General features: G+C 37.2%; 5 protein-coding genes and 2 non-coding genes across 7 annotated transcripts; 3 read left to right on the forward strand and 4 right to left on the reverse strand.

Moving 5' to 3' along the window:
• Positions 1-1216: 1216 nt before the first annotated feature.
• best4 (bestrophin 4) lies at positions 1217-5612 on the forward strand. The gene is made up of 10 exons (XM_039677366.2): positions 1217-1260; positions 1333-1493; positions 1579-1673; positions 1757-1990; positions 2785-2939; positions 3023-3100; positions 3181-3330; positions 3419-3499; positions 3586-3722; positions 4111-5612. Exons 2-10 carry the CDS (start codon positions 1342-1344, stop codon positions 4394-4396), a joined length of 1368 nt encoding a protein of 455 aa, XP_039533300.2. The 5' UTR covers positions 1217-1260; positions 1333-1341; the 3' UTR covers positions 4397-5612.
• Positions 5453-8060, reverse strand: rps8a (ribosomal protein S8a). Its single transcript, XM_039677367.2, has 6 exons — positions 7911-8060; positions 6826-6932; positions 6499-6598; positions 6128-6303; positions 5795-5924; positions 5453-5611 (listed from the first exon to the last, which is right to left on the reverse strand). The coding sequence occupies exons 1-6, from the start codon at positions 7912-7914 to the stop codon at positions 5502-5504; spliced, it is 627 nt and encodes a 208-aa protein (XP_039533301.1). The 5' UTR covers positions 7915-8060; the 3' UTR covers positions 5453-5501.
• LOC120483284 (small nucleolar RNA SNORD38) lies at positions 6008-6077 on the reverse strand. The gene has a single exon (XR_005623576.1). It is a non-coding gene; the product is annotated as a small nucleolar RNA SNORD38 (small nucleolar RNA).
• LOC120483285 (small nucleolar RNA SNORD46) lies at positions 6670-6775 on the reverse strand. Its single transcript, XR_005623577.2, has one exon. It is a non-coding gene; the product is annotated as a small nucleolar RNA SNORD46 (small nucleolar RNA).
• A 1269-nt stretch (positions 8061-9329) lies between the features above and the next one.
• Positions 9330-17022, reverse strand: hectd3 (HECT domain containing 3). The gene is made up of 21 exons (XM_039676325.2): positions 16416-17022; positions 16007-16167; positions 15487-15579; positions 14867-15002; positions 14619-14740; positions 13735-13848; positions 13364-13446; positions 13093-13258; positions 12923-13004; positions 12475-12657; positions 11857-11909; positions 11584-11648; positions 11411-11514; positions 11118-11231; positions 10924-11013; positions 10620-10826; positions 10344-10473; positions 9982-10056; positions 9804-9885; positions 9645-9716; positions 9330-9548 (listed from the first exon to the last, which is right to left on the reverse strand). The coding sequence occupies exons 1-21, from the start codon at positions 16761-16763 to the stop codon at positions 9464-9466; spliced, it is 2565 nt and encodes an 854-aa protein (XP_039532259.1). The 5' UTR covers positions 16764-17022; the 3' UTR covers positions 9330-9463.
• A 447-nt stretch (positions 17023-17469) lies between these two features.
• On the forward strand, positions 17470-21290 carry acadm (acyl-CoA dehydrogenase medium chain). Its single transcript, XM_039676327.2, has 12 exons — positions 17470-17615; positions 18107-18209; positions 18305-18402; positions 18484-18553; positions 19265-19365; positions 19472-19552; positions 19655-19785; positions 19855-19963; positions 20095-20235; positions 20329-20424; positions 20540-20788; positions 20871-21290. Exons 1-12 carry the CDS (start codon positions 17601-17603, stop codon positions 20940-20942), a joined length of 1266 nt encoding a protein of 421 aa, XP_039532261.1. The 5' UTR covers positions 17470-17600; the 3' UTR covers positions 20943-21290.
• Positions 21291-21984: 694 nt separating this feature from the next.
• Positions 21985-25564, forward strand: rabggtb (Rab geranylgeranyltransferase subunit beta). The gene is made up of 9 exons (XM_089131282.1): positions 21985-22009; positions 22245-22352; positions 22483-22680; positions 23110-23215; positions 23316-23368; positions 23474-23584; positions 23673-23798; positions 24400-24549; positions 24709-25564. The coding sequence occupies exons 3-9, from the start codon at positions 22510-22512 to the stop codon at positions 24847-24849; spliced, it is 858 nt and encodes a 285-aa protein (XP_088987408.1). The 5' UTR covers positions 21985-22009; positions 22245-22352; positions 22483-22509; the 3' UTR covers positions 24850-25564.
• The last annotated feature ends 439 nt before the right edge of the window (positions 25565-26003 follow it).

The following is a 26003-nucleotide window of genomic DNA, read 5'->3' on the forward strand; positions in this document are numbered from 1 at the left end:
TTGAGTTGAGCCAACTTAATTTTGAACAATTTAAATTGCGTTGGGCTAACTCGGTTTTGGAAAAAAAAATAGTTCTAAATAAGAATTTTTGAGCTGGGTCAACTTAATTTTGGAAAATTTAAATTGAGTTGGGCCAACTTAATTTTCAACAATTTAAAATTTAGTTGGGCCAACTCAATTTAGGTAATTTTTAATTCTAAATATTAATTATTTTTTCAACAATTTAAATTTATTTGTGCCAACTAAATTTAGGTAATTTTTAATTCTAAATATTAATTATCGAGTTATGCCAACTTTAATTGCGTTAGGCCAATTTAATTTGAATAATTTAAATTGAAAAAAAAGTTAAAAAAGTATTTTTTTTTTCAAAATTGAGTTGGCCTAACTCACTTTAGAAAATTTAAATTCTAAGTATTAATTATTGAGTTAGGGCAACTTAATTTTTAACAATTTAAATTGAGTTGGGCCAACTTAAATTTTGGAAAATTTTAATTCTAAATATTAATTATTAAGTTGCATTTTTTTTTGATTAAACGAAAAAACAAAAAACAAATAAAGGTGCCGTTTTCTCATTTCTGCTTATTTCATTTCAAATTGGAAATCAAATGAGCGGATGAGACATGGACCTTCTCTCTTAGTATGTTTGGATGGATGTAAAGCAATACTGGTTTTACAATCACTGTTCTTTTGGGTGTGTTTGTCGATGTGCAGTTCACAAGAGAATGCTTTTACAGCAGTGATATAAAAGAGAATTTATAGCTTAGTAAATATTGCCTTTCAGAGAATTCAGGTTTTATATGCTGTAACCAAGAATTCCTAGATTATGTTATACTTGCTGTTTAAAATGAATATTAACATGCACCAGAGAACATGGTTTCCTATACAGTGGGATTCCCAACAATTCTCCCCAGACATGGAGTTTGAGGCTTGCACAAGCTTTTTTTTTTGTTTGTTTACTAAAAAACTATTATAAACAAAGAACAAGATTTTGATCAAAAGATAATTTAGAAAATACACAATCAAGTGATAAATACCTAGTCATAAATTTGACCTTTACTGTGTGTTTTCAAGAGTAATCATTCATAATGAGACCTGTGTGAAACTGACATTGACCACAAACACATTCTTTTAAACTATGTTCCCAAACCATAAATCACAAGATGGATTGATAGGTCCACATTAAAGACCGATATAAAGGTGAAAGCAAGAGGTGTGTGTTTTTTTTCTCTCTGAAAGAAGACGGGCTTAAAAGCGCTTGAGGTAAGAACAAAAAAGAAATTACTGTTCTAGTGACAGAACTGATGACTTCTAAATTCCTTGGCTTTTCCTTAGAATTCCACCATGACGGTATCCTACACGGTAAAGGTGGCCGATGCTAAGTTTGGAGGCTTCTCAAAGTTACTCTTCCGATGGAAAGGAAGCATTTACAAGCTCATATACAGAGAATTCATGGTCTTCTGCTTACTGTACAGCTTCATCAGTGTTATATACAGGTATTGTGACATTTCCAATCATTCTGATAATCCACTTTTACAATAATCTATCATAAGAAGGTGATCAGTCTTTGTTGCATCTTAGGTGTGTCCTCAATATCGAACAACAGGAGATGTTTGAGCGACTTGCACGTCATTGCAACAAGTTTGCTAAACTCATCCCTATGTCATTTGTTCTTGGTGAGCATAAAAGTTCTGACCACAGTAACATAACTTTCTTGGATTCCTTGTAACAAGTTGAACTGGTCTGTGGACTTTGTTAGGGTTCTATGTCACACAGGCGTTTCAACGCTGGTGGGGTCAATACACAAGCTTTCCCCTGCCAGATAACCTGATGATGGTGGTATCCGGGAATGTCCATGGCACAGATGAAAGAGGCCGTCTGCTGAGGAGAACTCTGATGAGATACGCAAACCTGTCATCGGTCCTCATCCTGCGCTCCATCAGTACACGAGTACGCAAGAGATTCCCAACCCTGGAGGACATTGTGGAGGCAGGTAAGATCTAAATTCCCATCTGATAATGTTTTTGGAGGAATTTGAATTGAAGTACTTTTAAGGCGTTTTCCATCTTCATCATAACAAATGAAGTGAACATTGTTTGTATACGGTGCAGGGGGTTTTCAAACTGGGGTTCAAGGACCCGTGAGGAAAAAGTTTAGAGAAAAACAGTATAAAATATATTAAAATTAATAACTAAAATGAATTAGATGAATAATTTAAAAAAAATCATTCATTTATTAATTATTAATTAATTGTAATAAATAATAAAAATAATAAAATAAATAATAAATATTAGATTCATATTGAATAGATTAATAAATACATATTAGAAATTAGGTTCAAATAAGGAAACAATACAAATGTGATTGAAATAGATCATAAATAAAACAGTTCAGTACTAGAGTAAGTAAAACTGTAGCCTAACTGAACAAATATGGGTTATGCTTCCTTTTACAGTACAGTACTTACAGTGTACTTACCTAGAAAGTACTGGCTAATATAAGGTAAGTACATGGAACTGGGGTAGGTTCAGGGTTAGCACTAGTTATTACCCAGTAATTGTAGTTACTAAAATAAGTACATAGTATTTACATGGGTAACTGGACTGTAAAAGGAAGCGCTACCCAAATATGAAATATTTTCAGAAAATTTCTTTAAATCGGTCTTTATCCGTGAGCATAGTTCCCTTTTGAATTTTATGGGTGTCGCTTGCAAGGATGATCTTTTTTGGTGGGTGTTCTCATGGCCTCTAAAAGGTTGAAATCCTCTTATTATTATCTATTTTGCAGGATTCATGACTGCAGAGGAGCTCAAGAAACTAAACCATCTGTACTCTGACTTTAACAAATACTGGATGCCACTTGCATGGTTTGCAAACCTGGCATCACACGCAAGAAAAGAAGGGCGTGTGAAAGATGATATAGCCTTGCGACTGCTTATGGATGTAAGTGTGTTTAAACATGTCAAGATAATGCATATGCACAATAAAAGCACACTAATTTGTTATACTTTCTTCCTCTTTGTCAGGAGCTGAACAACTACAGGTCAAAATGCAGTATGCTCTTTCACTATGACTGGATCAGCATTCCCTTGGTCTACACACAGGTGAAGATCATCTCACAGATTTTTCATGGGTTTAGCTTACAGTATTAACCTCAGGTCATCTCACTTCTGTTTGGATGCAGGTAGTGACTGTGGCTGTCTACTCCTTCTTTACATTTTGCTTAATTGGGCGGCAGTTTGTGAAACCTGAGAAACCTGAGGAGAAGGTTGTGGACTTGTATGTCCCAATTTTCACCCTACTGGAGTTCTTCTTTTACGCGGGCTGGTTAAAGGTACTATGGGTAGCATGCAAATAGGAAATTTATTTTCTACAAAACTGATTCAATCTCTCTAAAATCAAGGGTGCATTCATTCCTAAAGGTAGGTGAACTTATCATCAACCCATTTGGAGAAGACGACGATGATTTTGAAACCAACCAACTCATAGATAGAAACATTCAGGTCAGTAAATTGATAAATACCCTGCTGCATTTCAAAGGACACATGTTTGATCATAACCACTCATGGAAATTGTTTATTTTATACAGGTTTCTATGCTAGCTGTAGATGACATGCATCAAAATCTTCCTCCTCTTGAGAAGGACAAATACTGGGTGGATAATGGTCCTTCATATCCACTAGCTACTATGAAACCTGTCTTCATGGGTTCTACACATGACATGAGGTGGGTAACTGAAACCTATTTAAAATTCATAAATACTTCAAATTTGTAAATATCAAATGGGCAGAATGGTATGTAGGGAAAAACATAAAAAAAATCACGTGAAGTCGGTTGGTAACTTAACTTGCTGTGGAATAATCAAATGGATTGCCAAGTTGTTTAACTGTAAATGTTAACTGTTATCAAACCCAATAAATTAGTAGGTTCTTAGTGAGCGATTAAATAAAGTCATGTTAAACAAAAACAGGTACTGAAGAGCAGCTTTCAGCAACTGGAAACTGATATATGATATGAAACCACTGTTGTCAGTATTTATGCATCAAATCCTTGAAAATATGATTTACTAAAAGTCTTCTTACATTATTGACTTTTGTAATTCTATATTTATCAGGATACTTGAAGATGATAATGAGGAATCTGTACCAACCCCTAAGACACAAATGCTTGCCATCAACGTGTGGCCAACTACACACAAAGTAAAAAAGCAAAAGAGCAAGAGCTTGCAGCAGTTATGTCTTTGCTGCAGGTCTATGTGTAAGGGAGAGCACTTTAGACACGATCAGCCTTCCAGGACCTTCCAATCACCACAGCAACAGACCATGACCATTCAACAAGTCCGCCAGGAAAAACTCTTGGGGTCATCTGAAACTACAGGACCAGCAAACCTTGACCCATAGATAAATCTGCTCAGATTTGACTTGTCGCACATTATGTACTTGGCTTGCAACAATATTTCAACCGTCGTCCCTTCTTGCACTTTTGACAAATATACACTACTGTTCAAAAGTTCTAGGTCAGTAAGATTTTTTAAAAGAATCAATTCATTTATTCATCAATGATCCATTAAATTGCATAAAAGTAACAGTAAAGAGATGTTAGAACAAACATTTTCACTAAAATATCAATCTTTCAACATTGATATTTCTTTAGTACCATTAATGGTGAAACCTAAGCTTCAACATCACAAGCAAATTATAAATCAAAAAGTTATAAACAGAAAACTTATTTTAAATTGTAATGATCAGCCTTGCAGTGAGCATGAATAACTTCATTTAAAAAAAAAACTTTTAAAACCCTTAAGGTTTAACAATTATGTACTTCGACTTTTCCAGTGTTAAATTAACAACTTTTATCAAAGTAAATTTATAAAGCCCTGCCCTAACCACACAGCAACAGTGTCTGCCCACATCCAGTGGATTCCACACACAAGATGTGGGCCAACAACATTGCTGTCTGGTTGATAATTACAGCTTCAAATTTTAAATGTGTAAATTAACCTAGGTAAATAAATGTATTTTCAATCCTAAAAGTAGTGGAGTTCTTTCTTGAATTCAGAATATTTTGAAGTTGAGCAGATCTAATAAAACACACAAAAAAAAGCTAGAAGTTTTTTTACTCTGCAAGGCCTGCCAATCACAGTATGCATGTGGTAAACTACTAAACAATTTGGATAATCAAGAAATGTACACAAGTATTGCAGACTACTTTCAAACAGTAAATTTAAAAGAACACATTCAACACTTGTGGTTTTTCTAGGAGTTTACAACCAGTTAATGCAGTACAAGGCTAGCTGCTTAACTTTCTCAATCCTCCTTTTAATAAAATGCAAGATGAGTCATTTTACTTGCCATGTCAATATACGCCAGCAAAAATTGCAAGATATCATTAGGGACCGAGTCTCCTCTTGGCAAAGACAAAACTGTGTTGCATGAAATGACAACAGCAGAGACATGCAGAGTTGGGAGATTCTCTTTAATGGTCGTATCAAACAGAGCTGTACATTTATTTGCCTTTCTTGGCTTTAATCTTCCTCAGGTAAAACTCCAGTTCTTTGCCCTCGATGATGTAGCCATCAGCCCTGCCACACTGTCCTGGTCTTGAGGCAATGCAGGCTGCAGAGAAACAAGCTTAGGTTAAATACTTAAACTGAAGGGTAGTGTTGGTGCAGTCAACTTATTTCAATGGGTATCAGAAATGGTATGAACCTCAGCACTGTTGTCTCAGTAGCAGAACTGGTTAAAGTTTCATCATGATCACACATAAGTATCACTTGAAGACCTTTTAACAAAACTTACCAAGAAGCTTCCCCTGCAAGAACTGCTCCTCCAACAGAGGACTGATTTTGCTGGTCTTTCTGCGCACGTCAAACTTCTTTTGGACCTTTTTCGACCTCTTTTTGTTCAGGATCTCCTCTTCCTCAGGGGTCTGGATACACAAATCAAACACAATTAGAATTATGCTGATACGTTGTGCATTTTAATATTAAAGAGGGTTTATGAACTACAAGCCTTCCTCAGAATCTAATACTGCATCACTCTCTTTCAGTAGCAGAACTGACAAATGTTATCATCAAAGAAAGACAATCACTTAAAAAAAAAAACTGAATTAAGAAATTTGATTGGATTTACCAGCTTGGCACCCTTCTTCCTGCCAAGTGGGAGGGCGTAGTGAGACTCATACCACTGTCTGTAAGGAGTGCTGTCCACAAGGACCACACAGTTCTTCACCAGGGTCTTGGTTCTCACCAGCTCATTGTTTGAGGCATTGTAGACCACATCAATGATCCTGGTTTTGCGGGTACAGCCTAAAAATGTCATTAAAAACATTAAAACAGCCTGAAACTAAACGCCCAACAAAAATGAAAGACTAAATTGATCTTTCTCAGAGTTAGAACAATGTTATCCATCATAAACATTCAGTAGCAGAACTGGACAGTTTATCTTCATTGAAAGAGCTACACCTGTTTAAGCAGCACCACACGCTTAGGCTATACACTTACATTCTGAGCCCCATGAGAAGTTGCCCACATCAAGCCTCAAGGCACGGTATTTCTTGTTCCCACCACGGACTCTTATTGTGTGAATGCGGCGAGGTCCAATCTATGAAGAGGCACAAAAATATGTTGAAATAAAAGTAACAAAGATCCATGAAAACATACTTTGAGTTCAGCTATGTGTCAGAGTAACTATGACTAATCCTAACATCGGAAGGTCAAAGACTTTGACCAAAACGGCCAAAAATGACCAACCTAAGGACGTGTTTACATCATTCACATTGGCATGAAGAGATACTTTCTGATAGTAACACATATTTAAGCTAGGTTTACCTTGGTGTTTGCAGGAGGACGCCCGAGCTCATATTTCCTTTTCTTGTGGACGGGCTTGCGTTTGCCACCGGTTTTACGGCGTTTGTGCCAGTTGTCCCTTGAGATACCTTAAGTGGAAAGAGATTAAGATGGATTACAAACAAATTCAAGAAATCAGAAATCACTTCTATCGCACGCATGAGTGTTCAGTTCTCCAAGGTGTTATCCGCATGTAAAATCGGATTCCGCAATTGGATTCATCATGTACACTCAAGTTTAAAAGTAAAACTAAAACAGGAAGCTGAATTCTTTTCAATTACGGACCCTCATGTCGTTGCACACCTGTATGACTTTCTTCACAGAACACAACTTGGTCATCCTGCCTAAAAATCCCCTTTCGTGCTCTATGGAAGAAATACAGGCTTGTAATAACGTAATAGAATACGGTAGGTTTCATTTTTTGCTTAACTGCGCCCTTTAAGAACACAATCTGGTGATCTCAAAAACTACAGTCAAAAGGCACATAATATTAGCAGTAAGCTAACAGCTTGGGCGTCTTTAGCTCTAACTTAACTACCCACCAAAATAACGTAGGTAAAAGCGGCATCCCATTAAGACGGGCAATATGAAGAAAACGACATCTAGTTAAGATTTACAAAATAACGTTACCCAAATCTAACTTTCAGGTCACGTTAGAGGACCATGCAGCCTCCAGTGATTGAACACATGCATCTTCTGACCGTTTAGCCTGTCTTGTTAACTGGTTTCTCAACTAAATGTTACTTTGAAAAACGAAGATCCTTTATCAAAGAATAAATCCGCATTGTACAAGTCTCGGCATAGAACTACAACCTTAACTACACCCTAAACCCAGGTTGAGAGAATATTCCGAACGAGCGCAGCCATCTTGTGCAATGGCTCCAGTCACTTTCCTGTATTTTCTCGCTAAAATATCTCAACCAAAAGCATTGCATTGTCTAATTTGCGCCTGTATTGCTTTAAATCTACCTTTGTGATTTAGCAGAGAACGAGTTTAGACAAAAGCATAATCGGATAGATCAGATGATGACGGATTGTCCCAGCGATGAGAATCTGAAAACACGTACCCATTCTCAGGCGCCGGCTAGAAAGAGGGTTAGCAAAGGCTCATGGGCGGGTTTCAAGCAAACACATATCGCGAGAAATACTGGAGAAATCGCGAGAGTAGCTCTTTGGGTTCAATCGAAAAACACTTGACTGCCACCACGCGTTAGTAGGCCATAACTCCGAGCATTTCTCGTGTTTTTATACATAGAAACATAATTTATAACCATGCTCTACATATATATTTTCTCACTAATTTGCTGCACTCAAGGTCATAGAACTACTGGACTTATGCAGTGAATCAGGCGTGCAACATGGTGTAATACTATTTCGCTAAATCATGTGTTTTACTTAGTCTACATGAAAGTTTGTTTTTATTGAACAAATTGTTACAATAATTTTATTGAACACATTGGAAACAACATCATATCCTTTTGCATTCGATCAGTAGGATTAAGTGCAAAAAAAAAAAAAATTATTTCTTGTAAATCCTATATATTCTACCATAAGTCTTATTTTGTACAGGAAATAAACTTAACTTGTGAAATATACCAAACCTAGGTTTCACTCTTAAGTATTTATATTTGTGTATATAAAAGTATTTGTATGTATCTGTTTTTGCAAACAATCATAAGCAATGTTCTTTTGAGAAGAGTAGCCTATGAAAATATGTCAGTAACGGATGTCTGGCCTTGAAACAACATTCTCTTTACTAAACATTGATGGCTTGAACACATGGTGACTTTTAGTAAATATATGGGGACAAAGCTAATGAACACATAGTGTCAGAATTAGGATTTTTAATAAAGTTAGTCAACTTTTTTTTCCTAAAAGTTTTAGGCTTTATATTTACATTTAGCCAAAGCTTTTATCCTAAGCAACTTACAATTGCTATATATGTCAGAGGTCGCACGCCTCTGGAGCAACTAGGGGTTAAGTGTCTTGCTCAGGGACACATTGGTGTCTCACAGTGGATTCGAACCCGCGGCTCTCACACCAAAGGCATGTGTCTTACTCTTATCCACTGTGCCATCCCCCACCCCTACTAAAACTACTAAGTAAACTTCTTAGTAAAACTAAGAAATTTGATTCTGGACTATTTCATCTTTCAAATATGACATTTCTCATGTGAGCATCTGTCAGATGTTCAGACTTCAATTGAAGCACAAGCTGTTCTGTTGGATCATGGCGTTCTTAAAGTTCATGTAGCTTCAGTGCTGCTGTCAGTAAAGCAAAAGGGGGACATTACAAAATAAAATATTTTTTTCAGTTCAATATTTAAAATTGTTATACTGGTAAATATGTTTTGTAAAAAAATAATAATATTTATATTACATAAGAAAATACAAAATCCTACATCGAAATTGTCATGAGTGGTCACTGTCGATTTTCCCACAATTTCAATGTTTAATTAATAAGCTTGAAAGAACTGCAAACCAGGAGTTGTTTATAACATATTTATTTATACTGTACAGATGTAATTGGCAAAAGTGTAGACATGGTCATGTGCACGGTGCTACAGTTAATTTATGCCAAAACCCTGCTGTGTAAAATTAGTAAACATGGCAAAATCAGGTCACTCCTCCCAAGGGCTCATGTCTGTGTCAATAGCCACACAGTTATATGCAGCATAGCGAAGCTTCTCTTCACAAACTTTAGCACTGTGGATTAAACACATTTAAAATGCAGTCAAAAAAGGAAATAACTTTTTATTCAGTTATTGCGAAATCATCAACTATTATATTACATAAACACACCTTGGGTATTTGGGTAGATAAAGGGTACTGGAACATGTGGAAGATTGAGGAAGTGCATCTGTGGTTTCGGACCTTGAAAAAAAAATGCACTTGTTTATTCAGATCACAACCTAAACATTACCTAAATGAACATCTCTTGTTCTTTTTTTTACTATTTACCCTTGTTTGTCTGGGAAGATGTAAATTGGAGCAGGAAGACGACTTCTGCCAGTCACAAACCTCAAAAACCTGCTACGATCCTCTGGCAAAAGTGTAAATAAATCAACATGAGAAATGTAAGTACTTTTGCAAATTACTAGAAACAGTTGTTTCACGCACGATAAGGAATCTTACTAACCATTGGTGAAGTTCATAAGGGCTTCCCATAAGTACTGCACTCGGACATCTGTTTGTTCCAAGTCCTCATAACGTGCTGATAGAAAATAATATATAAATATATATATATATAAAATGCAAGTAATTTAATGTAATATATAAGAAAATTTCCATTACATTAACAAACATTTGATAAAATTCTAGCAAAACACTCAATTCAGATTCAATATAAAACTTGGGTCCTGAAGTAAAACTAGTTGTGAATGATTGCTGTACAGAGCTGTAATACTTTCATCCAATATTCGGTTCAGTGCCTTCGAGAATTCATGCTGAGGCAGAGAATATCAATTATTTAATGCTCATGTCAGCTGCTGTATGACTCACTGAGGCGTTTAAGGGCCTCCACTGTGATCTCTGGGTCTCCACACACTTTCTTCTCCACTTCCTGCCATGTCAGGAGATCGAGCACAGCTTGCGGCACCACTTTCACCAGTCCTGCCTGCATGGCAGCTACCTGTAATAGTGCAGGATCACAGCTTGGATTTAATGGACTGATGGACAAACATATGCTTAGTACGTCCTCAAAAAGGATTTTGTTTTTTTTTCTGTTAATTCTAAATGCAATAGTTTAAACAGACTTTTTCTTTCTCTTCTTTTTACCTGTTCCCGGCTCTCTTCTAGTCTCGATTTCTGTACTAGGCGTATGAACTCCATGCGATCCTCATACCGGACCACCACTCCACTTCCTCCTGGAATCAGCTCCACCAGCCGCCCGTCACTCAGGGGTGTGGTGTACACGAGCTCCTGGCCGAACTTAAAGTCAAATGTGTCCATGTCCATATGCTCCATAGCCTCCAACAACTTCACCTAAGAAACAGCATCAGTTCAGTCAGTTCCATTGATTCCAGTAGTCAGCACCAAGATGCCAAGAAAAGACTGCAGGAGAGATTTATGGGCTTCTTACCAGCACTGAATCTACTGCAGGAAAATCTTTCGTCCAGCTGACTGTTTCTCCAATCAGCTGCTTCCACACCAGCCCTGGCAAAGCCAGAACCTAAAGAATAAATGTTATGAAATCCCTTTGTCTACCAAATGACCAAGGAAAGCTAACTTTAAATGAATACTAAGGTCCCACTGCAATTACACAACAAAACTGACCAGAAAGTCTTTTCCACGAAGAGCTGCGCCCATTAGTTGCCCAATCCACTCAAACTTGTGGAATTCTCTGCATGAAGGATTTGGCACATAGAAGTCTCTGGCCTCTCCAGCTCCCTAATCCAAAAACAGTTTCATCTTTATATAAAGAGAGGTTCATAACTACCTTGTCAGTTACATTAGAGTCAACTACATTGCAATGGAATACAGCAGGGTAAAAAAATAATTAAAACAATACATTTATGTATGATTTTACAGAAAGAAAAGGACAGTGCATGCAATAACTTGTTTGTTACTTGGTTGGAGGTTCGAGTGAAGAATGGAAGTGGTACGGGGCACTCCGATGAGCTGGGACAAAGCTCTTCCGACATGTCTGCCAGGCTGTCTCGAAATCCACCGCCTGCTAGAAAGAATTCTCAGGTGAGGATACTGTTTTATTTCATGTGAAATAAGTTTATCACTCTATGACCTTGATCGATGATGCCTTCTGCAATGAATTTACACTCCCACCACTGGTCATATCGTGCTGGCCACCTGTAATATAGAAGAAGTTATATATAGTTATATATATATATATATATATATATATGTATATTTGTGTGTATAAAGTATAATTAAGTGATTGTTTATTAGAATTAGTATTTTTTGGAGCATTTTGATCATTTAAAAACATTAAATACAGTAAATTCCAGTAACTTCTGTGATTTCACCAGATATAGAAAGAAAGAGAGAGAGAGACTACCTGTAGTCCAGAGTTTTTTCATACTTGTCAGACGGCTTCAGACCCTCATACACCTACATAATGACAATAAAATTATAAACATTACTATTCAAAAGACTGGGGTGTCTTTTGATCTCTGTACGATATTTAAGTCTCTTATTCTCACCAAGGCTGCATTTGTTTGATTAAAAATACAGTACAAATGGTAGTATTGTAAACATTGTATAACAATACAACAAAAATAACTGTTTTCTATTTCAATATATTAAAAAAAGCTATGCAGCTATTTCTGTAATGGCGAAGCTGAATTTTCAGCATCATTTCTCCAGTCTTCAGTGTCACATGATCCTTCAGAAATCATTCTAATATGATGATTCTCTGCTCAAGAAACATTTCTAATTCCTGTCAATGTTGAAAATAGCTGTTTAATACTTTTGTGGAAACAATTTTTCATGAATATTTGATGAATAGAATGTTCAAACGCACAGCATTTATTTGAAAGAAATCTTTAGTGACATTTTAAAAGGGTTTTGCTGAATGCAGCACTCGTTTCTTAAAAAACAAAAACGGTAGTATATAAGCAAGGCAAACACAGAACAAATACATTTTGTACATATATTGGCACGTTTTGTGGACTACCTGAGTGAAGACAGCATTTTTACACGTGGAGTCCAGAGTGGGGTTGTCACGGTGTTCCATAGCAAGGCGACGGTTGATGTAAAGGCGGGGCATGAAGTTAGGCTTACTGGTCTCGGAGTCCTTCAGGCACTGGGTGATGAGGGCAGAGCGACGCTTGGACAACAGCAGAAACTGCTTTATGCACTACAGAACAGCAAAAAGTTTGAGGAAAGAGTTAAAGAACAGTTTGGCATGGGTTGTGCGATATGCTAATATTAGATTGTGAGTATTTAAAATGTCTCCAACATTTGTCTCATGCTGCACATTTTATCGGTTACAGCTTTTTTTGATTATCATCTCGTTTTTTCATCATCACGAAAGTTTATTATTTGCATGCGATTTAAAACCTTGCCCGTTTAAACTTCTGATATACAAACGAGACACACTTGTCTTAGAAAAGAGTACAAACTTTGATCTGGTTGAATGTTCCAAGGCTGTAGTCCCATGCAGGCACCATATGTGGCAATAGACTGTCCAGGAGTGTGATGAACCTAGACACATAAAAAAAAAAAAACAATACTGAGAGTTGACAAAAGCTCACATTTAGGCCTTACTAAATCACATATTGCTGGGTGTTACCTCTGAATGACCAGAGCACGGCGATAGAGGACATCAGGAGGGGTGCCCTCCAATCTCGGGTAGCGCACTAGGTTAGGAGACTGGAACACATCTGCGTTGAGGCCCAAGTCACGCTCGCAAGATGATTTGATCTTTAGACCCCTGATCCGTACATCAATTCCCTCATCTACGGCAAAATATCATGACAAGAAATATTTAGGAATCGAGATGAACAGTAATGAGTCTGGCTTTGTCTTTCAGATGACAGCATGTCATGTAAGATTAATCTTACCTCTGCATTCCTCAATCCTGATCTCTATGACAGGCAAATGTGATGTCATGTCCTCCAGAACACAAACCTCTCCTATTAAGTTGCTATGAGAGAAATAAAGCCATACTGTTGCAATATTCAAAACTGTATATATCTTCTACATATTTTTAACTTGAAAATGATGCTACTAATATAGCATGAGCATATACTGTACATATAAAATGATAACTGGCCCCAAAAAGTGGACTTTTAAACCACACATAAAATATATGAAAGTTGAATTAGATAACAAAAAGACATTTAAGAAAAATTAAAATATCCCAAGCACACTTTCCAAACAAAACATTGCACCAAAAACGTTTGGTAGGCTTTAAATAATAAAAATTACTTACTCATCTATTGTTACATCACTGTATTTCTTGAGATTATCTCCCTCTCCACCATATACAGTCACTCTTTTGGGCATGTAGTTATCATCTGTTGAGTCCACTGTTAATATCAGTTTGCTAAAGGAAGAGAAAATAAAATAATTTATGTTTTTATGTTCAGAGTTTATAATCGGACTCAAATACATTCAGATCAAATATGATGTTTACAAACACATGACATGATGTTCAAATACAATAAAAATCAGATTCTTGGAATACGATTAGATCGGATTTCATATGATGTAGACACACCGAATACTGACAACATGGTCTGAGCAAACTCTGATTTCAGACAGTCAGTGTCAAAGGTTCAAATTTGATAACCAAACCAGGTTTGAGTGCATTGTGAACAAAGTCCATGATAATTAGAGTGACTAGCAAATCAGCCATGACTTAGGCCCAGTCCACACCACTGCGTTTTCGTTTAAAAACGGAGAAGTAAAACGAATACGATCACCGTCCACACCAGCGTTTTATTTGCGTATTAGAAATGATCTCCGTCCACATTAAAACGACTGAAAACGCGGATCACGTGACCATTCACCAACACTAGGCATGCGCGTGCCAAACAGTGAATGACGAATCAGGGAAGGATACGTCATGACTGATACACCCAATCATAGAGCCGAGCGTCAGCCTCTGCGTCAGCGTTTCTGAAGTCCTCCGTTTTGTCTCGTCTACACTAAAACACCCTCCGGAGATTCAAAACGCAAAATGCAGCTGCAGCGTTTCTAAACTTCTCCGTTTTAGGTCTTCGTTTTTCCCGTTTTAGTGTGGACGGGAGGTGCAAACGTAGCAAAAGGTCTCCGTTTTTAAACGAAAACGCAGTAGTGTGGACGGGGCCTTACTTGACCACAGTGCCTCTCTTCATGTGCAGACGGATCCAGTGCTGTCCCTGCATGCCATCGCTCTCCCAGAATGTCTCAGTGTCTCCATCTGTCAGGCAGCTTGCACCACCACTGGGGTCCTCCTTCAAACATAAAAACTCATTTACTACTAGTACTACTACTTAGAACTCGACAACAACATCTGATATGTTCACTCACAGCACTCTGCCCTCCACTATTACACAAAATGATACTTAGCCCTCACATACCGAACTAGAAGACACATCAATGCTGGTCACGCATTGCTTCACACTGCCAAGATTCTCATCTTCTTTCCCAATGTGGTCATAAAAGTAGTGTACAAGGTCCTCATCACATTCAAACATCCATGTAGGAGGGACATACCTTGAAGACAGAGATTGCATAAAGTCCCTCACAGAATTAGGGCACATCTGTGTCAATAACATGATGTATGGATCTACTCATTTATTCAATTATTTTAGTTTTTCTAAAAATTTTACTTGAATACACCTCAAAAGTACAAAAGTTTCTACAAAAGTATGTTTTTAATTTTCTAAAATAGCATATGAAGAAAAAAGGCTCATTAAAAAAATTATATATATATATATATATAAAAACACACACACACACACACACACACACACACACACACACACACACACACACACACACACACACATATTTTTGGGCATATATTTGATTACTCCTATAAATATTTGGACAAAACTTCTTAACTGCTTGCTTATTATTATTATTAGAAAATATTAATTAGACTAAAACAGGAAATATCACAGAGAGGTTTGTTTAATTATATTATAGAGAATTGTTTTGCCATTTTAAAATATTTTGTGTCAGAGCATCAATTCACCTCAGCTTTTGAACAGCTGCCTCGTCCGGCTCGGCAACCCTGGGTTTGGCACCCATGTGTAAGGAGTTTTCCACATCCACCACCTGCTCCCACCTACAAAGCCATTAAGGAAAAATGCTGGTTATTTATATATCTGTTGAATCATCAGATTTTTTTTTTATTTTATTTTTTTTACTATCAACAGTTTTATATGTTCACACATGTATTTCAGTCAATTCAAGTACTGAGCCGCAACTAAACTGAATATGCCAGACTTCCAAGTTAAATTTGAATGGCAGCTTATTTTATAATAGTTGATTGAAGTGTTACTTTAAAGTCTCTTTTGACCACTAAGGCTAATTTTTTGTTGATAAAATAAACAGTAACATTGTGAAATATTATTACAAATACAACCAATTATCTTTAAATAATTAAATGTACTTTTGAATGTCAAAATTGTGCTCACAATTTGAAGATTCAAAGTGTAAGTTTACATGGATCAGGGAAAGAGAGAATGTTGGACATGTAAAAATGTACAAACCTGCTACAAGGCTTGTGGTCATAGCCAAAGAGCTGCTGTTGGCGGCTGATGGTTTCGGGAGATTCCACAGGCACAAGTCGGTCTCCACCTTCTGTGTGTTTACACACCAGGATCCAGCCCTCCTCTATATCCAGACCAGCACAATACTCCTCCAGCTGCTCCTGTGATGGACAGAGCACTCAAACAATCAGAGGGACAAACAAAACAGGCTGACTCTCATTTGAATGTCCATTGAGCTGAAGAGTGGAAGATTCCGGGAGCCACACCAACAGATTACAAGCAGTGACGTCATGAACCAGGAAGCCCCGTGTATGCTGATATCAATAATGATACAGCAGATCAATAAGAATAACGTCTGACACCAGTTCCAGGCAACACCTAATAATTCATATAAATGTTCTAACGTTACCTTGCTTATTTTGACCCACAGGCCATGGCCGTTGCAGTACTCCTCCCCTGTTGTCCGTATACATGTCGATTTCTTGGGCTCGATGTTGCACTTGCATGATTTCTTGTGTGGCGCCTGATGCGGGCTCTCCCTCACCGACACAACGCTTTTGCCCCCCGAGTTGCCAGCTGTTGACGAGGACGCGGAAACGGAGCCCGACGACGAATCCTTACAGATTTTGTAGCAAACCTCTTTCGGCACGTAACACAGGGACTCCGGCAGATGTTCACTCTTTCGGAAACATTCAATGCATTTGTTTAAAAAGCGTATTCTCCCCAGGAGGATGTTGGAGTTGACGTCCGGAGACATTCCCTCCTCAAGTTTGAGTGCGCTAGCCGAAAAGCTATCTCTGAGGATGTGTCAAAACTGAGCAGTTCCGCCGTCAGCAAGCATTACACTCGCATATGCTTGTCATATTTTTGGTTACCTGTCTCCCCACTTTTATTGAGATCCGATGTAATAAACGAACAGTACGACAGAAGACTAGATGCAGTTAAGCATTTTTACTAGCGCCAAAGCTACGTTTACTGGCATCTGTCAAGACAGCTATGTCACCGGTCTAAAGGGCGACCCGCCCATGTGTGTGTTTACGTCCCCCCTAATGGAAAGACTGACTCCACTCATTTTGGTTTATTATTTTTCTTATTCATTTAAAGTCATAACATTTTAAAACCTACCTTTTAAATAAGCATTAGGATTATTTAAATAATTTAATTAAGATTGGCTGGTGTCTCATTCTATCCAATCCCTCTATACATGGTATTTACATACAATTGTATTTATCTCATTAAAACAACTTTATTTATCAAGTATATGAATAAATTAATTGATGACTTGATGTCGTATTAAATACAGAAAAGATGGTTGAAGGTTATTTCTTTAACATAATATTAATACTATAATTGAGGACACGATTTTCCCCAGTTTCAATAATAGTCTTAAGGATTAAAAAATCTTCATAAAAACATCAAATATTTTTATCATCTTTGAGGTTTTATAACAAAAGTAGGGCAAAAGTCACTAGAGCGACGGTGCTTTATCACGTGATAAAACAGAGGTCGTTGATTGGTTGGCACTTCATGATTTTGTTTGGTGGACATTGTAAGGGCATTGAAGGATCTGAGCTGCTGCAGCTGAGAAATAGTGATGCTTTTTAACAAGGTATATACACGTATTTCTCTTGACGTATTTGCGAACAGTTTTGTAACTATTTTGCATATGAATGCCATTTTATTCGTTTCAAGTCTAATTATCTGGTGAATTTGAGAGCTAGCTAACGTTAGCCTAACGCAAGGCTGATAGATAAGCTTAGCTGAATTCGACGAACAGCTGCTAACTTAACTACGCAGTTAAGAGATAATATCATTACATCTGGGATAATGAAGTTTTCACAAATGTGATAAGTCTATTAATTAATGTGATTTTTTATTGTTTGTTGCTCTTCTCCTGCTCGTAGTTTCCCTTGGATTTTTGTAATCTTGACTATAATCAAAGTGCCTGGCATACTGTAACGTTACTGATTAAAATGCAATTCTATTGTATAGGTTAAATTGTGGATTATTTGTATGACGTAAATTTACCGTGGTATAACTTAAAATTGTCAGGTCAGTGCAGACATTTGTAATGACCTATATTTAATCATTGTTCAACAGGTTTTGAGGGCAGGTGTTCGGGCTGGACTCAGATTTCAGAGTTCTGGCCCTCAAGCTAGTGCCAAAGCAGCGACTGGCAGCTTGAATGGCGGCTTCAGCTTTGGTATGTATGATCATAATGTTCTTTCTGCTCACTCTGTTTTCACAAATGTCAAGGCACCATTACACCATCTCAACACTATTCCTCAAATTTAACAGAATTAACTGACCAGCAGAAAGAGTTCCAGGAGGTAGCAAGAAAGTTTGCGCGAGAGGAGATTGTCCCAGCTGCCCCATCCTATGATAGAAGTGGTGAAGTAAGTTATTTAAGTCTATCTTTCCACCACAATACATATTATGATTTGCAAAAATTGTAATCTGTGATTTCCTCCTGGTAGTATCCAGTTCCTCTCATTAAGAGAGCATGGGAGCTGGGTCTAATGAATGGACATATTCCTGAGGACTGTGGTAGGTACTTTAAGGTCCTAGCATTATTGAGTGACCTATGCCCAAAATTATCATTCTGTCATCATTTACTCGCCTTCATGTCATTCCAAATCCAAACCAAACAAAACAGTTTTTGCTATTTCAATGCAGTTATACCATATATCATAAAGTAGTCCATATGTCTAAAGCCATATGAACACTTTGTGTAAAGAACATCCTGACATTTAAGATGAAATTAGCTGAAATGCATCCAGAAAGTCAAACGGAACCCGTTTTATATTACTTTTATGGCAGGGGTTTTCATAGTGGTATTTGGGGATGCTAGGGGGTCTCTGAAATTTTAAAATAAGCAATTGATTGAATAAATAAATGCACATTACAGTACTATGAGTAGATTTTTAATAATGTAACTTAATAGAAACAAAACATTTTCCAGATAATATTTTTACATTATTAAAAAAATATATTTCATATTACAAATTAAGTATCCAAGAAACTATATAGATGCCTTTTAAATCTTAGGATGGGTGTCCCTTGCTTGAGGATGAAAATATTTGGGGGTCCAAGGCATCTACCCCTGCTTTTATAGACCTTGGCAGCCTCAGGCCTCCTTTTTTATATAAAAGTGAAATACCTAGGTTGTTCTTTAATTTAAGTCTGAGGAGTTTGGATCAACATGAGGACAACTATTCTTTTAATTCTGACCATGTTGGATATTGCAATATGTTCCAGGTGGAATGGGTCTGGGCATATTTGATGCCTGTCTCATCACAGAGGAGCTGGCCTTTGGTTGCACTGGTGTACAGACAGCCATTGAGGCAAACTCTCTGGGAGTAAGTAAAATAGGACCTTATTTTTGAGTGTGATTTGATTAATTTTATTATATTATAATATTATATTATTAAATTAATTATATAAATAGTAATATTTCCCATGCAGCAAATGCCAGTTATAATTGCTGGTAATGATGCCCAGAAGAAGAAATATTTGGGCAGAATGACAGAAGAACCTCTAATGTGTGTAAGTTTATCATAATGTTTCTAATCATCAATATTTATGAAGCTTTCCCATAGCAATATTAAGTACATAGATACACGCTTTTGCATGTGACCGTGTTGACAGGCGTACTGTGTGACGGAGCCGGGAGCAGGCTCTGATGTGGCTGCGATAAAGACCCGGGCTGTGAAGAAAGGAGACGAGTATGTGGTCAATGGTCAGAAAATGTGGATCACCAATGGAGGAAAAGCGAACTGGTAGGTGAACTGCTTTAGATTCATAACTGTTTTTGAGTCAATTATAAACCTTTTTGTTTGCATTTAAAGGTACTTCCTGCTGGCCCGCACAGATTCTGATCCCAAATGTCCTGCTAGCAAGGCTTTCACAGGCTTTATTGTTGAAGCTGACACCCCAGGAGTCCATCCTGGCAGAAAGGTAAGTGCTGCTGACAACCGCAGTATGACAATAATTTTTAAAGTTTTGGGTGAACTAACCCTATAAACACTATTAATACCACTTTGAGATTTTGCACTATTTGCTTATGTCTACATTCTCCTGTTTAACAGGAACTGAACATGGGCCAGAGATGCTCAGACACCAGGGGCATCACGTTTGAGGATGTAAGAATCCCAAAGGAGAATGTTTTGATTGGAGAAGGAGCTGGCTTCAAGATTGCCATGGGTGCCTTTGACAAGACCAGACCACCAGTTAGTGTCCTTTTGCAGATATTATTGGACTTCTAACAAATTGCATTTTGCTTATTCATAATGCCATGTTAACCACATCTTGATGCTTTTTAGGTGGCTGCTGGTGCCGTGGGACTTGCACAAAGAGCATTGGAAGAGGCCACAAAGTATGCTTTGGAAAGAAAGACTTTTGGCAAATTTATTGCTGAGGTAGGAATATGTTTGACAACCTCAACTGATACTATGAAGTTAATACAGTAAATTGTAAAATAAATCTACTTAATTCTTTGGTATGAATAAACTGCTTCTGTTTTCTGACCCCCAGCACCAGGCAGTGTCATTCCTTCTGGCTGAAATGGCCATGAAAGTGGAGCTTGCCAGGATGGCCTATCAGAGAGCAGCTTGGGAAGTGGATGAGGGCCGCAGGAACACCTACTATGCTTCGATTGCCAAGGCTTTTGCTGGAGATATTGCAAACCAGTGTGCCACTGACGCCGTCCAGATCTTTGGTGGGAACGGTTTCAATACCGAATATCCTGTGGAGAAGCTGATGAGGGATGCTAAGATTTACCAGGTAAGGATTGTAGACCTTTATTAATTTGTTAATTTCTGAAGATGCTAAAATTTGATTAATGGCTTATTGTCTGAATCCACAGATTTACGAAGGGACTGCTCAAATCCAAAGGCTCATCATCTCAAGAGAACATCTTGGGAGATTCAAACAGTGAACATGTAAACTTCCATGCCAGGACTTCCATGCCATGAGTTAATCGTTTGGTTTAGCATCGTTTGCACATGATGATGTATTTGATCAATAGATCTCAGGATTGTATCTAATAGATTGTAAATTGCCTACACAGAACTCACTTTGCCTTATGTCATATCAGCATGCCTTGCCGTCTTTGTGCTTGTAGCGTTAAACAAGTTGATCAAATGTTAAACTGCTTTGCAGAGCTTAACATCAAATATTTCTTCCTAACAAATGTTAAGCTGAACAATGTAACATGGTTACAGAACTTTTTCTGATTTTTTTTTTAACTGATTATGTCCTAAAAATAAAAATATGCTTTGAAAAAGTGTGTCTTTTCATGCCCAAATGATTGTGGCTAGTAGAAGATACTGTGTTATTTACATTTTAATTACAAAATTAAAAAGTGATATTTAGCTGGGTTCTACATTTCTCGTGTGACCTAATGATTTACCCCATAGTGAAAATTTAAGACGTTTTTGTGTAAACAAGTAAAAAAAAAAAACATTACTTGTAAAAAATCAAATTACTTACTATTGCAATATAGATAGATAGATAGGAGTTTTGTTTTGCTATAGAAAAAATGCTTAAAAATAATAAATTGTTTTGTTAACTGCATTTTGCATTTTTTTCTGAATTTTTATAATATTAGAAAAAGGTATGAATCCCACAAATTACTATTTTAAGTTGTATATAAACGTCTACAATTTTGCTAACAGCATTGCAACCTCCTTATAAATAAATAAACTATAAAAACGGATCATAAAACTAGTTCAGCATAATAACAATATATGTTGTTCAGGTTGTGACAATAATCTGGAGAAAAAATGTTAAAGACAACCTATCTTGCTTTCTCTACTTTGTGACAATGACTAAAAATAAACGTCTGTTTAGAAGAAGCGAATGCAGAATCGCATAACGTCACCAGTATGTTTTTTGTCCTTCACGAGCACCCGTAGAAATGGCGAGTAATGTGATGATGTATAATATGTGTGACTGCTGAAGTACGCCTGTAGTCCTCTCTTACATCTTCGCCAGGATGGTAATGTAAACACACACTACTTCGCTTTTATAGTTATTTAATTGGGTTTCAAATGATGTTTCCACCATAAAGAAAGGGCATGCGATTGTGAAGAAAACAGCGCACATTAAAAGACGATTGCAGCATGTCATGTCATCCGCCCAGTCCATTCAGCACAGTTTACAGTTTGAGCTAAAAGGAATGTACCACCAGACTGCAGTTTTTGAGCTAATTATCAAAAAGTGACATATTTTCTTTCAGGGAACCCAGGTTAAAGACGTGATCATTAAACCTGATGCTCCAAACACTCTCTTCCTAGACAAGCATGCAGACTATATTGCAGCCTATGGCTCCAAGAAGGATGATTATGTAAGTTGATGGCTTATGAAATACACACACACACACACACACACACACACACACACACACAATGTTTGCCCTTCAATAAATTAACTAAATTGGATGTTAATTCCCATGAATTTCACTCTGGCTCTTGCAGGAGTACACACTGTCAGAGTACTTGAGAATGAGTGGCATCTACTGGGGTCTGACAGTAATGGACCTGATGGGTCAGCTCTCGCGAATGAACCGTGAGGAGATCATAGACTTCATCAAGTCCTGCCAGCACGACTGTGGAGGCATCAGCGCCAGCATCGGCCACGACCCTCATCTCCTCTATACCCTCAGTGCTGTACAGGTCAGCAGGAATCGGCAAGAAGTTGCCATTGTCTTCTATAGTGTGTGACATATCCAAGGGAAATTTCTTTCAAGTGAAAAAATGTGGGGCGTTGATTTTGTCTATCAGGAATTGATTAGATCGTTGGTTTGCTATTGGATGATCTCATGTGAGTGACAGGTTGTCCTCCCCTCACGCCAGTAAACACATCGTCAGAGAAGAGAAGAGATTTCGCTGCAAGAGGGAGAGGGAGTTATTTTGATTAAATATTACAAGGGCTCATACTTTTTCTTTTTTTTTAAAGAACGAATTGAACAGATTATTTCTAATAAATGCTGCAATATTCCATACAAGGCCACCGTAATGATTAATAAATGGCTGTACAAAAATTACTACACAGAAGTGGAAATTCATGGGGGGAATAATTTATTTATTTATTTATTTATTTAGATCCTGTCCTTGTATGATTGCATTAATGTCATTGATGTGGACAAAGTGGTGGACTATGTTAGAGGACTTCAGCAAGAGGACGGCTCGTTCGCCGGGGACAAATGGGGTGCATTTATATATATATTTTTTTCTGTCTTTAGTTAAATAAGCAACATTTAAATCAATGGTACACGACTACATGAAGGCCTGTTTTTTTTCCTTAACAGGTGAAATAGATACACGGTTTTCCTTTTGTGCGGTTGCAACATTGGCACTACTGGTCTGAATTCTTTTGCATTAAATATTATATTCAATTGCCTTTTATGGTGTTTCCTGCAACCTTTGAGGACCTTTAATGCATATAACAAGACTAATTTCTCTGTAGGGCAAGTTGGATGCTATCAACATGGACAAGGCCGTTGAGTTTGTGCTGTCCTGTATGAACTTTGATGGTGGGTTTGGTTGTAGGCCTGGTTCAGAGTCTCATGCTGGTCAGGTGAGATATTTGTGGTTGTTATGCCCTTTTAGTGTATTTTTAAGTGACGATCTGTCTCTCAGTCATATTTTTCTCATCCTGTTTTCAGATTTACTGCTGCACAGGTTTCTTGTCCGTCACTGGGCAGCTTCATCAAGTAAATGCAGATCTGTTGGGCTGGTGGCTCTGTGAAAGACAGTTGCCATCAGGAGGCCTGAATGGGAGACCAGAGAAGGTAAGATGTTTTGTGATCTAGGTATTCATGAAAAATAACTTAAATTGATATAATATAAAAGTGTTAAAAGAATAAAAACTAAATGGTATTACAGATGAAATGACATTTGTTGTCATATTTTCTATCAATTTTGGAAAGTATGATTTAATCAGATTTTTGACTATCATTATGCTCAGGAAGAGAGCATCTCATCCAGTCATTGTTGTGAGATCATATATATATAGTGTATTATGGTGTAATTGTAAGTGTTTTGTGTCATATTGTATTTTGTATCATCTGTTATTGTTTATTTTCTATAGTTTCTTTAGTCTGGAAATAAAGTTGAATTGAGTACAATTTGTGGTGTTATAAAATTATTAAAATCGAACCTTATAGCCTATTGAAACTAAATAAAAATAATTAAAATATATATATTTTTTAATCAATTAAATTAAATTTATTTGTACACCTTAAAACTAAACTGAAATTGTCCAAATAAATAAACAAAATAGAAAATAATGACATTTTCACAACTATGTCCTAGATACTATATGTTATATCTGAAAGAGCAAATACAACTGTGGCTGATTTTTTTTTTTTTTTTTTTTTTTCCTAATTTCAGCTGCCTGATGTCTGCTACTCCTGGTGGGTTCTTGCGTCTTTGAAGATCATTGGCAGAATTCACTGGATTGACAAATCGAAACTGCGCAATTTTATTCTTGCTTGCCAGGATGAAGAGACCGGAGGGTTCGCTGACAGGCCTGGAGACATGGTAAGCTCTATGGAGTTTGTCACACAGAGATGTTGCATATGCGTAAATATTTTGCTTGTTTTTTCTATAGGACTTACCATTATTTAAACAGATCTTATCAGTCTCTGCAGTTCGTTGTTATGAGTAAAATCTATATTTTTCATTCGTCTTTCTGTCCAGGTGGATCCTTTCCACACACTGTTTGGTGTGGCTGGTCTGTCTTTGCTGGGAGATGAGCAGATCAAACCGGTGAACCCTGTGTTTTGCATGCCCGAGGATGTGCTTCAGAGGATTGGCCTCCAACCAGACTTGCTGAGCTAAGTTAACATTTTCAGCATGGCCGTTTTACACTTCTCCTTCACCTGCACCACTAGCCTTGTTTTAAAACGAGCAAACCATGGAAAGCTCTCATCCACAACTAACGATCGGCTCACCTCTTAGAGGGACCAAGGATTTTAGAAAAACATTGTGTGCTTTTGTTCAGAGATTTATTCTGGTCACCATGTAGCCACAATATTACAGAACTTACGGCTTTCTTTCTTTAAAGATGCTGGTTGAAGAGGTACATCTGATATTATTACAGCTTTCACTGTGTATAGAAACATAACTTTATTTATATGACTAATTCAGCAGGTCATTTTTTTGTATCACAAGCCTTTAGTCAATGAGGGGAGAGATCACTCACTCATCTCTGATGGCTTTTTCAAAGTGAGTGTGCAAAACTACCATTTACATATGTTACATCATACTTTTCATGCATAAGAAAATAATTTAATATCCATATTCTCTTACTGTAGTTTGTTCACACCAGTCGTCAAGGTTTTGTTGGTCATCACATCCCTAAAGCATTGATGAGAACTATTGTGCGACCATTTTAAAAGTTGTGTTTGGTTTGCAACTGATTTGGGAGATAGTTTTGCTGTTGTGGTATGAATGAATTATTCTTTTGTTCTGGTATTGATGCCAGTGTGTGAACATACCTGTGGTGTGGGATGGAATAAATGTGATGTTAATAAAAACTCAACTGATTTTGTTTCATTGGTGTAATTTTGGATAATTGATTGTCAGGTGTTAATCTGTTGATGTTCATCACCCCTAAAGCTTCTGACATAGATTGAGAAGAGATTTCGGTGGCCTGCTGTTACGTGATGTTCCTCAGTAGTGCTTGTACATTTCTTTGCGCACTGTAGGTTAAAAATTTGTATAATCTAAACTAGGGGTGTGCGATATGACGATTTTTAATCGTGGACGATTAAAATGTTTCCACGATCTGCTTTTGAAGAAATATCGTAGTATCGTGTTACAGTGCATTCTATCAGTTCAGTTCTGGCGCCTCCGTCTCTCAACTGTACAACGCGACGTAGCCTACACATGATCACACGTTAAGGAATAGGTACGGGACACTGCAATTCACAAAAGTTCATTATTTGCGTAAGCCTTGCCGGTTAAACATTTAATTCACGCGCTGATGCGCT

The sequence above is a fragment of the Pimephales promelas genome, chromosome 5, assembly GCF_988280905.1.
Source record: "Pimephales promelas chromosome 5, fPimPro1.hap1.1, whole genome shotgun sequence".
Lineage (NCBI taxonomy): Eukaryota > Metazoa > Chordata > Actinopteri > Cypriniformes > Leuciscidae > Pimephales > Pimephales promelas.